Genomic DNA, 12,426 nt, shown 5'->3' with positions numbered 1-12,426 from the left:
GAAGTTGGAGTGGGTAACCATTCCCCCTGGAGAGCACAAAGACCAGGACAGGGGCAGGGGTGGCTAGACAAAAAGGCACCTGCCAGTATGTGTGTGGGCTGGATAGTAGGTTGGTTGGGTTGAACTAGGCTTCAATGCCCATTGACAAGAACAAGAGCTATGGATGTGGGACAGACTGAACAAGCCTGCGGTACATACTGACATGCATGGGAACCAGGTACGGAGCAGGCCTGGTGGGGGTTATGGTGAGTCGCCCCAAGTAGGCTGCAGCTCCCAGTGGTTTGCATGAGGACTGAGTATGAAGTGGGTAGGATCGAGCTGGACCACAATACCCATGGTTCAAGTGGAAGACAGGGCTGGAAACAGAACTGACCATGCAATTGCAATGACCAGCACGTGCATAAGCTGATTGGGGTGACAGACTGTGCCAGATCCTGTACTGGCAAATTCACACAAGAACCAGGTTTGGGATCATCTCAGATGAAGTTTCTTTGGAGATCCCTCCAACTGAACTGCTGATCTTAGAACCCCAACCATGAAGAGACTGTGTCAGCCAGTGGATTCTGAATAGGTTTCATTGCGATTGGAAAGGCGAGATAGGCAGCAATTCAGACCTGTTGAACTACCAAAACTGCTTTAGCGTGCCTCATATTGGGGAACTGGATGGGTGGGAGGTTGGGTGGGGCTTTTCCCTTTGTTTCTCCCCTGACCCAAGATACAGGGGGAAAAATATTATTGTGGAAACAATGGTATTACCCACTTTCCTGTAGCCCTTGACCCTTTGTATCCTAATCAACTAAGTAAGATCATTTAAAAATAAATTAATTAAAAAGAAAAGAAGAGGATGGAGGAAAAGGGTCAGCATAAAATTATATCAAAGTACATCAAGATTTACTCAAACACTTTTGGAAGTAATATTAAAATGAGCTTATTTCATGTAAATATGCTAACATCCATCTGTCTTTTACAAGTATTCCTAAGGTATAGGGGAACATTTTATTGTAAGACCTTTTATCCATACGACTTAACATGTGGAGGAAAACAAATGTTTTTCATTTGACTTTGTATTTTTTAGACAAGATCAACAAGACAATCCTGGCCACATGAGCAGAATAAGGTCAAATGCTGAATGTTCAGTAACTCAGAGGAGATAATCAAGCCTGGATCTCGAAAGCAATCTATAAATATAAACGCTTTTTTTTTTTAAAAGAAACATACATATAGTGTTTGGCTAGATTTACTGAATCCTAATGTTCACTTCTCTTTTCATATATTGAAGAAAATAAAAATGGTATCATGCTTTATAAGCCTGTTTGGAAAAGTAACACTTTGGCAGATGATCAGTAGAATTTATAATAGAAGCTACCTGGCATCAGCAAGTACATTTTTTTTTTAGTTATTCTCATAAAGAAAGCAACATTCAGTTTCATGTTCACATGTCTCAATGACACAACTTGCCTTAATGACTTTCTTTGGAACCCCATGGGAAAGTCAGAAGGAGGGTGTGTCTCACCTAGCACAAGAGACCTTAATAAGTTGTAAATGTCATTTAAAATCGTTCAGTTGACAAGAGCAAACCAAGGCTTTCTCCTGGAAAAGTAGAAAAGCAAGGAGGGCTTGCACAGAGCAACCAGGTACAGCCTTCAGTCTGTGCAATATAAAAGGGTTCTCAGCACAGGGGTGGGAAAAATTCCCACCCAACAAAAACCAACATCTTTGGACAATTTAGTGGCTCAGGGAGGTTGTTTTTCATTCATATAAACATCTCATGTTCATTCAAAGACAGGTGCTAGAAGAAACTATCTCCCTATAGACTTACAGTATAAAAGTATTATTTTATATTCACACAAAACCTCCAGAAAGTCTTTCATATTCTCATTGAGCAGAAATCATCAGTGTTATGAGCAGTTACACTGACTGCGGGGATCTAAAGTAAGCACAAATATAGGTCTCTAAAGAGAAACAGATAAAAATAAACAGCTATTTGGCATTGATTCAAGTGGGAAGAAAGTTTTTATATCACAAACACAAACACTTAAGCCAATGTTAGAATTACAACAAGTCTAGTAAATACACCATATGAAAAATTTCTTATAATATTCTGTTTTGAAGTTGGAGTTGTGGCTTAGTATACTGAGCTTCTGTTTTTGATGCCAGAATCCCACATGAGTGCCAATTTTGAGTCCTGGCAGGTCCATATCTGATCCAGCTCTCTTCTAATGCGCCTGGGAAAGCAGCAGAAGACAGCCCAAATCCTTGTGACTGCAGCCACATGAGAGACCTGGATGGAGTTCTAGACTCCTGACTTCATCTGGCCCAAACCCAGCAATTTGGCCAGTTGGGAAGTGAACAAGAGGATAGAAGCTCACTCTCTTTCTCCTCCTCTCTCTGTAACTCTGTCTTTGAAATAAATAAATAGATCTTCCCACCCCCTCACTCCCAAAAATCCTATTTAAGCTTTCCAAAATCATTTATGTTACACAGATGTGACTGTAATTTTTGCTACATTCTAATAAAAATTGTAATGCACACATACTGCCATACACAAATAGAATGAATGTCAGAGCATATGGCATGCTTCTTAAAACGAACTACTTTAAAAATTTTATTTGGAGATACAGAGATAGACACGGAAACAAAAGAAAGTATCCCTCTACTGGTTCTCTTTTCAAATGCAAGCAACAGTCAGGATGAGCCAGGCTTTGATCAGGAACTGGGAACTTATCATGTCTGCCACATGGGTGGCAAAGACCCAACTGCTTGAGGTCTTACCCTTACCACCCAGGATCTGCATTATTAGGACTCCAGCGTCAGGAGCTAGAGGCAGGTATCAAACTCACGTACTCAGATATGGGAAGAAGGCGTCTTAACTGCTAGACTCCATTCCCCATCCTCATTCCCCTCCTCCCCGGCTGTAGGAGTTTTTAATTCGCACTTAAAATATTTCATTTTTTATTTGTTAAGCAGAGAGAGAGAGAGAGAGATCCACAAAGTCAGCTCCCAATGACTCCCCTAAATATGGCACCGACCAGGACTGAGTAAGCCTTAAGCTGTGAGCCAGGAATGCAGCCCAGGTCTCCCAGGTGGGAGACAGGGATGCACCTACTTTGAGCCATCACTTGCTGCCTCAGAAGATGCATACACTATTAGGAATATGGGGTCTAGAATGGAGTACACTCATATCCAGGCACTTCAACACGGGATGCAGCATCCTAATAAGCACCTTAACTGCTAACAAAGCCACTTGCCTACCACAGTACATCTTCAAAGTGCTAAAATATGGGTCTGAGGAACTTTCTTCATTGAAATAATTAGCAGTGTAACATGAAACAGCTTTCCCTGGTGAATGCAACCCCCATCCCGATTTCTTTACTTCCTATGCTGTTTTATATTTAATCCTTTGGAGAAACACTTCTTACTGTGAATCATCCCACGGACTAGTTCTTAAAGAAGAGCAAGTAAAACAAGAAAAGGAAACTCACTTGTGACCATACATATTAACTCATAGATTTTAAACTAAGAATTGTGGATACTTCAAAATATGACACAATTTTGCCAAGTTTGGAAAATTTCTTTACATATGGTATATGCATTCAAGTGGTAGGTATTTTCCAAAAAGTTACTTTATATGTCACAAGCATATTTCAGATTGTCTTTTCTTATCATAATAAATTGTACTTAGATAATACACTAAATTTAAATTCAGTAGCTACATGAAATCACATATTAAAAAATATATTCTAATTAGTATTCAATTAATTAAATACCTTTTGTAGACTGGTAGGATTTAGTTGAGTTTTGTCTATTATTTTCACAGCAACCTAAAAGACAGAATTATTAAATTACATTTGAGAACATATTTTTAATGAATAAAAACTTAGCAACAAAAAATATTTCATCCTCAACTACACAGAGGCTGGTACTATGCAGGTGTTCACATAATTGAATGGTAAAACTTCGATAATCTATTTCCTCTAAGTTTCTCCTTTTTAAAAAATCCATTCTGTATTCAGTCATTTATTCATGATATTGATACAGTAATTTTAGAGAGAGTGGCATATAAATTTGTAACAAATAAACTATTACATAAAAAATTATTCCATGGGCTTATATGGAGTATACAGGCTTGCTTACGGCAAATGGCAAGATGAATCCACATATTTTCTAAGGCTCTGCCCAGCATGGCCTTGCAGAGCAGCTCTGACAATAAGAAAGGACTAAGCTAAATGGGACATGACAATAATACTTAGAGCAAGGAGAAAATTATTAAAAACAATTTATGGTTGAGGTTTTTTATAATGTTCTAATGAAATCCAATGAGTACCACATAACACACAAAGTTAAAAGCTTAATTGATTGAATAGTCTTTAAGCCCAACATAAACACACATATATAATGTACATATATGCAGGTGTATACATTATTATTCTAAATACACATAGCTTAAAATGCATGGGATTTTGGAAAACCAATTCTCTTAGAACCTGAAAAGACAACCTGTTTAGCATTATTGGCCAATATGGTCTCTAAATAGAAAATAATTCCTGTGTGGCTTTCTACATATTTACACCTAACATACTTTAAGCAGTAATTAACAAAGAAAAACGTCTCCCAGCCTTGTTCCTGGGTAGCAATGGTAATCAGAAACATTCTCAGAAACCAAATAATCAAAGACATTTGAAAAGAGCTCATCTGTAGCATAGTTGGTTTGTAACAGATGCTAATGTAAATGGGAGATTCATTTATAATGTCAAAAGGCCAACTTCCACACAATGACACAGCTCTAATAACATTCCACTTACACTTTTCCATATCATGCATATTTCCCAGACTGCAACTGTCTCAACTCCCCAACCTTTCATACAAGGCTCTGAAGAAGTACAGAAAAATATTAACAGGTAGCACAAAAACTTACCTCTCTACCAGTTAAAACATGTCTTGCCAATTTCACTTTGGCAAAATTTCCCTTCCCTATTGTTTTCTGTAAACGGTAATTTCCAATGTGAGGCTGTTCGTCTGTTGCTGATGTAATAGAGTTTCTACAACGGGGGATATTCTGTCTGCTACTTGATTTGGTAGGCTGGATGTGTGGCTCAGTGTATCCATCCACAGATGTATGCTAACAAAAAATTACAAGATTTCTTTGTTAATTAAGTTATATTACAAAGGGATAACTTAAAGTAATTTAAGCAATTCAAAATCATTAAAAATACCCACACTATACAATTTGTTCATTTCTAAGGTCAGAATTACAGAAAGAGAAAATCTTCCACCCACTGGTTCATTCCCCAAATGGCTACAACACACAGTGCAGCACCGGGCCAAAGCTAGTAGCTTCATCTGGGTCTTTCATGGAGTATCAGTGGCCCAAATACTGAGGGCCATTTTCCATTGCTTTTCTCAAGTCATTAGTAGAAGCTACATGGGAAGTAGAGCACCTGGACAGGAACTGGCACTTAAGTGGGATGCTGGTGTGGTAGGTGGCAGCTTTACCCACTATGCCACAAACCCTCACCTCTGTTTTCTTCTCTTTTTTCTTAAAATTGTTTTTATTTTAAAACAGTTTTAAAGTTAGAGCATTCCATTTACAATTTCTTCCTGACTTCTGTTCCTTTTAGTGGTGAGGAGGAACAAATTCAAAATGCTCTACACAGCCGTAGATACATACTGTTGACTTAGAACACGTAAATGGATATAGATGGGTAAATGCCCCACAGCCTGAAAGTGTGTTACCACATTGGGCTGAAATGACAGCACAGACCAGGATTGTTTCACTGAAAGGACAGAATGTCTCTACTGTCAAGATGTCTCTAAGCTAGCCAAGCTGAGTTGGTCTTATCCACTTACTCAACCCTCTGCTGAGTCAGCTGCCTTTTTCCAAGAACCTTTACTCAGTTCCTGCCCTGACCCCTTCACCTGCCATACTAAGCCCACATAAGTCCTACTATCCACCTGCCTGCCCAGGTCCACTACCTAATGTGCACTGCAGCCTGCTTACTGCCGTTCTTCAGACATATACGTCACTTTGCCTGGTAGTCTCATACTTGACTATAATTGCAATGGGTAATTTCTCCTGCTCAGCTATGGGCTCAGTCCCTGGACTCCAGAGCAAGCTTCCTAATCAACTGCTTCACCAGTTCTGTTTCCACTATTTTGTAGTTTTATCTGCATTCTGACATAGATAAAAAAAATTCTAGCAGTAATTGTGCAAAACTAGAATCACACATGATAAACCCAGCATCTTTCTGACTTCTTAAAGAAGGCATCACTTGGGATGCCACGTCCCATGTCAGAGTGCCAGTTTGAGTTACAGCTACTCCACTCCTGATCCCCCTCCTGTTAACGAACCTAGGAGGCAGCACGTGGTGGCCCAAGTACTTGGACCCCTATGACCCACATGAGAGACTCAGATGGAGTTCCAGGCTCCTGGCTTCAGTCTGGTCTCACTCCAATTGCTGCAGGTATTTGGCAGAATAAACCAACACAGAATTATCTCTCTCTCTCTCTCTCTCTCTCTCTCTCACACACACACACACACACACACACACACACATCTCTCACCCTTCCACTCTCCTCCTCTGTTTCTCCATCCCTCGCTCTGGCTTTCAAATAAAAAAAATTTTTTTTAAAGAAAAATCGGTGAAAACGAAAACAAATTAGCAAAGCCGCAGTCAGCAGGAACCTTCTGCAATCCCCTATCAAAGCACCAATTTGAGTACCAGTTGCTCTGCTCTGATCTCCCTGCTAGTTCCTGTGGGAAAGCAATAGAAGGCAGCCCAAGAACTCGGGTCCCAACTACCCGCAGGAGAGACCTGGATGGAAGTTTTGTCTCCGGGCTTTAGCCTAGCCCAGCCCCAGAAGTTGTGGCCATTGGGGAACGAACCAGCAGATGAAAGATGTCTCATCCTCCCTGTTAATCTTCTTTAAAATAAATAAAATACATCTTTTAAAAATAAAATAAAAAAGTATGTTGAGCAAAAATGCCTTAAATTTATGATCATGAATTTTATTAAAGATAAATTCATTTATTAGTTTTAGGTAAAGCATGACTCATGATACTTTTTTCTATTTGTTATTACCTGCTTATTTTTTGTTATTATTTTCCTACATTTTTATTTTAAACTCAGTGCAGGATTAAGGGTTTTATCTGTTGGTCTTTCAAGCACCTGCAGCTTTTGGTCTCATTCTGAGTTATATGCCCTTTAGCTGTATTCTCATAACAACTGTATTTCCATGTGTTACAACATTTCACTGTAGTATTATCATACAATTGCTTGTTTGTTTCCAGCATCCTACCATGAGCAATTTTTGAATAGTGATGCTTTTTCTCTTTATATACCTACTACACTGCAGAACACCAGACACAGAGGAAGGATCCAATAAATTACTAGCTTTCAAAGTGTCACCCCTGGATCAGCACCATCTGGGAAATTTCTTAGAAATGCAAATCCCCTGGTCCTGTTCTAGAAACTTTGGGGATGGGGTCCAGCAAAACATGCTTGAACTAAGTCATCCAGGTGATCCTGATACATGCTCAAGTTTAACAATTACTGCAATAAATAATGTAGGAAGGAGCTACATACAGTAATTTACTGGTCCTTAGAAACTTCTATTACCCAGACATATACAAAGAGATTTTCAATAATTTTCCATTTTGAAGAGTAAAGAGACTGCTAAATAGTAAGTACCCACACTTGTTGTACTAGGAATGTGGACTTGTCCACCCTTCAAGACTTAACAATATAATTCTCTCCTTCTCAAAAAGAGATTATGTCTCTTTTACTGCTTTCATTATATCTAGCAAATATTTTTAAACTATCAGCTAACTTCTTGTAGGGATGAAGAAAAAGAATTTTTTTTTTGCCTACCTAGCTTGTAGGTTAAATCTTTTTAAAAAATATTTTACTTATTTATTTATTTTTATTGGAAAATCAGATAAATATATAGAGGAGGAGAGACAGAAATATCTTTCATTCAATGATTCACTCCCCAAGTGACCGCAACGGTCGGTGCTGCATAGATCCAAAGCCAGGAGCCTGGAGCTTCATCCAGGTCTCCATCATGGGTGCAGGGTCCCACTGCATTGGGCCGTCCTCAACTGCTTTCTCAGGCCACAAGCAGGAAGCTGGATGGGAAGTGGGGCTGTTGGGATTAGAACTGGTGCCCATAAGGGATTCTGGCGCATCCACGGTGAGGACTTTTAGCTGCTAGGCCATGGCGCCGGGCCCTAAATCATGATACTAAACAGAACCATGAAACAGTACATTATTAGCCACAAATTCTTACATATTTTTCCATGTAATTTCCAGGTGAGGCAAGGTTCCTAAGCAATACACAAAAATATTACTATTTATTATTACTATTTCTTTGAGAGGCAGAGACACAGCCTATATGTTTCCGCTGGTTCACATCTCAGATGTTCACAACAGCCAGGGCTGGGCCAAGATAAAACTAGGAGCCAGAAGCTCAATTCAGCTGACACATGTAGACATCAGGGACCCAGCGACTTGTGCCATCACACTCTGCTTCCCAGAATGCACTTTCGTAGGAAGCTGGAATGGGGAGCATAGCCAGGATCAAAGCCAGACACTCTGATACAGGATGAATGCATCCCAACTGGCAGCTTCATGGCTAGGTCAAACACCTGCCCCTGTTATTTTTAAATTAAGAAAGAAGGGGGGCCCAGCGGTGTGGCCTAGCAGCTAAAGTCCTCGCCTTGAAAGCCCCAGGATCCCATATGGGCGCCGGTTCTAATCCCAGCAGCTCCACTTCCCATCCAGCTCCCTGCTTGTGGCCTGGGAAAGCAGTTGAGGATGGCCCAATGCATTGGGACACTGCACCCACGTGGGTGACCCGGAAGAGGTTCCTGGTTTCCGGCTTCGGATCGGCGCGCACCAGCCGTTGCGGCTCACTTGGGGAGTGAATCATCGGACGGAAGATCTTCCTCTCTGTCTCTCCTCCTCTCTGTATATCTGGCTGTAATAAAATGAATAAATCTTAAAAAAAAAAAGAAAGAAAGAAGGGAAAGTGTTTTAGTACAGGCTAAGCCACTGCTTGGACTACCCAGATCTGATGTTAGAACACCTGACCGAGGCCTGGCTACTCTGTCTTTGATTCAGCTTCTTGCTAATGTACATTCTGAGAGATGGAGGTGATGGCGCAAGCCTTTGGTTCACTGCCACTCACGAGGACGACCAGGTTGGAGTCCCTAACCGGCCCTGCCCTAGCCATCACAGGCATTTTGGGGAGTAAGCTAGCAGAAAAAAATCAGTTTTCTTCTTTCCTTCTTTCCCCCATTTCTCTGTTTCCCTCATTTTCTCGCTCGTAAGAAAACCAACACCTCCTAATCAGGTAAACAATTCCATTTCCTTGAGTATCTGTTGCCTGTAACCGTTTCTGGGACCAATTTCTTTATCAATCAAGTTTCTTTTCTGAAAGCAACAGAAACCAACTCACGTTAAAGAGGAAAAAAAGCATTTTTTGGAGTTTATAGGTAGTTGAAGAGTGAGACTTGCATTCGAGTGAAAGACAAGAAAGTGCAAATAGCTCAAATAAAAGTCAAAACAATTACATTGGTAACAAAGGCAAAAAAATGAAATACAGTGATGTCACAGAATAGGGGTAAGGAGAGTTGGGCTAAGCATGAAAAGAAGCCTATTAATTCTCAAAATGGATTTTGATTTTCTTTTGAGTGCTTCCTGGCCACACTTTAAAAGATGATGCTGCCCAAAAAGATCATCAGAAACAAAGAAAACAAATTTTCCAACAGCGACTAGCTAAGGCTCTTCAATCTCTACTATGGTTTTCAATAAAAGTGAAAGCCTTAGCAATTCATTAAAAATCACACTGATATCAAAAGCAAAATGTGATGTTTTATGATTGCTATTTAACCTAATTGGTGCTTATTTGAATATTCAGAGATTCCTGAGAAATCAAATCACTTATTAGACCTGAAAGCAATGCTGTGAGGACTTTACAGGAGTAGGGAAACTATTAATCTGTCAAGGGTCATTTGGATATTTCTAACATCATACACAGGCCACATAAAATTACATTAAAAAATTAGCGTGCTACAAATTTATTGAATTGCAAGTCCCACCTGCAAATGTCTTGGCAGGGCCAGACCAAATGATTTTGTGGACCATGTGCAGCCCAAAGGTTGTATGTTCCTCATCCCTGGGCTATGCTACATTTGTATGCCACAACCAGTCTCTGATGAACTAAACACCAGCACCAATACAAGCCATGGCAACTCAGAAACAATAACCTTCCTAAACTCACTTAATTAAAAGAGTAGGAGATTTTTCCCAGAGTCTATGAAACTATGTCACATAATACAATGTAATTAATAATATATATATTTAAAAAAATTTGAGAAACAAAAAAAGGTAATTTTACGCTCCAACAGTGGATGAATACATTGTATATGACTAAACCTATCAGCAGATAAAAACATAATATTAAGAAAAGCTTACTTTGAAGGTCCTAAAGACCCACTAAAAGCAGCAAACTCTGGAGGGAAGTTGATCCTGTGAGAAGGGAAATGGTTTCTCCTTGGGGGCCTACAAACTTTGGTCCCAATGGCTCCAGTTCACTTAAATTCAAGCAGAAATAACAGTTTTACTGGTAAGGGAGTGTGAAGATGAAGCTGGGGGCTAATGGAATGGTGGGAAAGTGACAGATAAACTCTGGGCAAGCATGAAGTAACAGAACACAATAGCCTAACTTTATATCAAGTGAGGTGCCTTGCTGGGTTCTGAATTAAGTTTGAGCAAGAGAAACTGTAAGAATTATGTTAAAAGGAGGCCGTTAGAGGTTTAAGGAAATAAGTGCTGATTCAGGCCACTCCACCACAGGATGGTTGAATTGGAAGTCTGAATCAAGTCACATTAACTACTGACTGACTCAAGTAAGAAAACGTTTTCAGAGCAAAGTCATTAGATTCAGTCTCCACAGAGTATCAATTATAATGTTCAATGAATAAATAAAGTTAACCACACGAGGAACACACTGACAGGACCCAGTGTAAGGAAAATGGCAGTCAGCAAAAACAAGCCTCAAGAAGACCCTCAACCTGGAATCGGCAAACAAAAACGTTGTATTTAATATTTTAAAATTAATCCACCTTTTTAATTTCAAAGGCAGAGAAACAGACAGAAAGGGCTCTCTCATCTGCGGCTTCACTTCCCCAAATGTCCACAACAGCTAGGCCCAGCGCAGGCTGAAGCCTGGAGTACAAAACTCAATCCAGGGCGCCGGTTCTAATCCCGGCAGCTCCACTTCCCATCCAGCTCCCTGCTTGTGGCCTGGGAAAGCAGTCGAGACCCGGAAGAGGTTCCTGGTTCCCGGCTTCGGATCGGCGCGCACCGGCCCGTTGCGGTCACTTGGGGAGTGAAACATCGGATGGAAGATCTTCCTCTCTGTCTCTCCTCCTCTCTGTATATCTGACTTTGAAATAAATAAATAAATCTTTAAAAAAAAACAAAAAACAAAAAACAAAACAAAAAACCTCAATCCAGGGTCTCTCACAGACAGGTGGGGCAGTGAGTCGTGACCAGCTACCTCCCGCGGTGTGCAAGAGCAGGACGCTACACATATGAGAGATCAAAAGAAAGAGAAGTGATTATAGAGGTTAAACAATGGAATAAAGAAAACAGTGAATATGTGATAAAGTAGCCATATTTCTACCTCTCAGTATTATAAAGATGTATGATTATTTTCAAAGAAATCATTATGATACTTATAGAATTTATAAGCAGGTGCAAACATATCCAAAAACAAAAGACAGAGGTTAGGAAAAATGTTGTTTCTTACATTTGATGAAAATTCATAAAGTGTTAACTATTTAGAATGTAATGAATCATGTAACCTCATGTAATCTTTATAGCAACCACTGAAAAAACGGTGGAGGAATATATACCAAAGAGAACTAAAACGGAAAAAGTAAGATTATCAAAAGTAGGCAAGAGGGGAAGACAGAGGAAATTATCAGTAGCAACAGCAAAAGGTGGAAAATCAGTTAATGGAACTGTTCTATTGTCACTCTGAACTAAAGAATTAAATAGCCAACAATATTTTCTCATTGTGAAAAGCAAAGTTTCTGAAAGCAAATGACCTTTAACAAAAACCTAGCAAAAACAAATGGGATGAAAAGAAAAACAAAATAGCAAACACAGATATTTATAACTAAATGTTTAATCTGTAATCATATTTAATGTAAACAAATTATATTCAATTCAAAGAAATTATTAAGTGAGCATTTTAGTGAAACGATCCAACTACATGTTGCTTCTAAGTGATTCACTGCCAGTCTAAAGAAAATAATGTGGGGAAATGCCAAGAAAACTGGAAACAGAAGAGAACTAGAGACAGAATTAACAGGTAAAAGGATAAAGTTTCATGACATAATGGCAATTTACGAGGAGG

The 12,426-nt window shown here is 39.5% G+C and overlaps 1 protein-coding gene across 4 annotated transcripts in view; it reads right to left on the bottom strand.

Annotated features, from left to right (window-relative positions):
* MARK1 (microtubule affinity regulating kinase 1) overlaps window positions 1-12,426 on the bottom strand; it is a 118,822-nt gene that overhangs the window by 55,653 nt on the left and 50,743 nt on the right. For all 4 annotated transcript variants that reach the window (XM_058669195.1, XM_004578625.3, XM_004578626.3 and 1 more), the window contains exons 2-3: window positions 4,916-5,119; window positions 3,768-3,821 (exon numbers count right to left, since the gene is read on the bottom strand). In XM_058669195.1, coding sequence (XP_058525178.1) covers window positions 3,768-3,821; window positions 4,916-5,119 — 258 coding nt within the window. The remainder of the gene's footprint in view (window positions 1-3,767; window positions 3,822-4,915; window positions 5,120-12,426) is intronic.

The sequence above is a fragment of the Ochotona princeps genome, chromosome 10 (assembly GCF_030435755.1).
Source record: "Ochotona princeps isolate mOchPri1 chromosome 10, mOchPri1.hap1, whole genome shotgun sequence".
Classification (NCBI taxonomy): Eukaryota; Metazoa; Chordata; class Mammalia; order Lagomorpha; family Ochotonidae; genus Ochotona; species Ochotona princeps.
The sequence above is the reverse complement of the archived record's forward strand: the minus strand, read 5'-3'. Positions and strand labels throughout refer to the sequence as shown.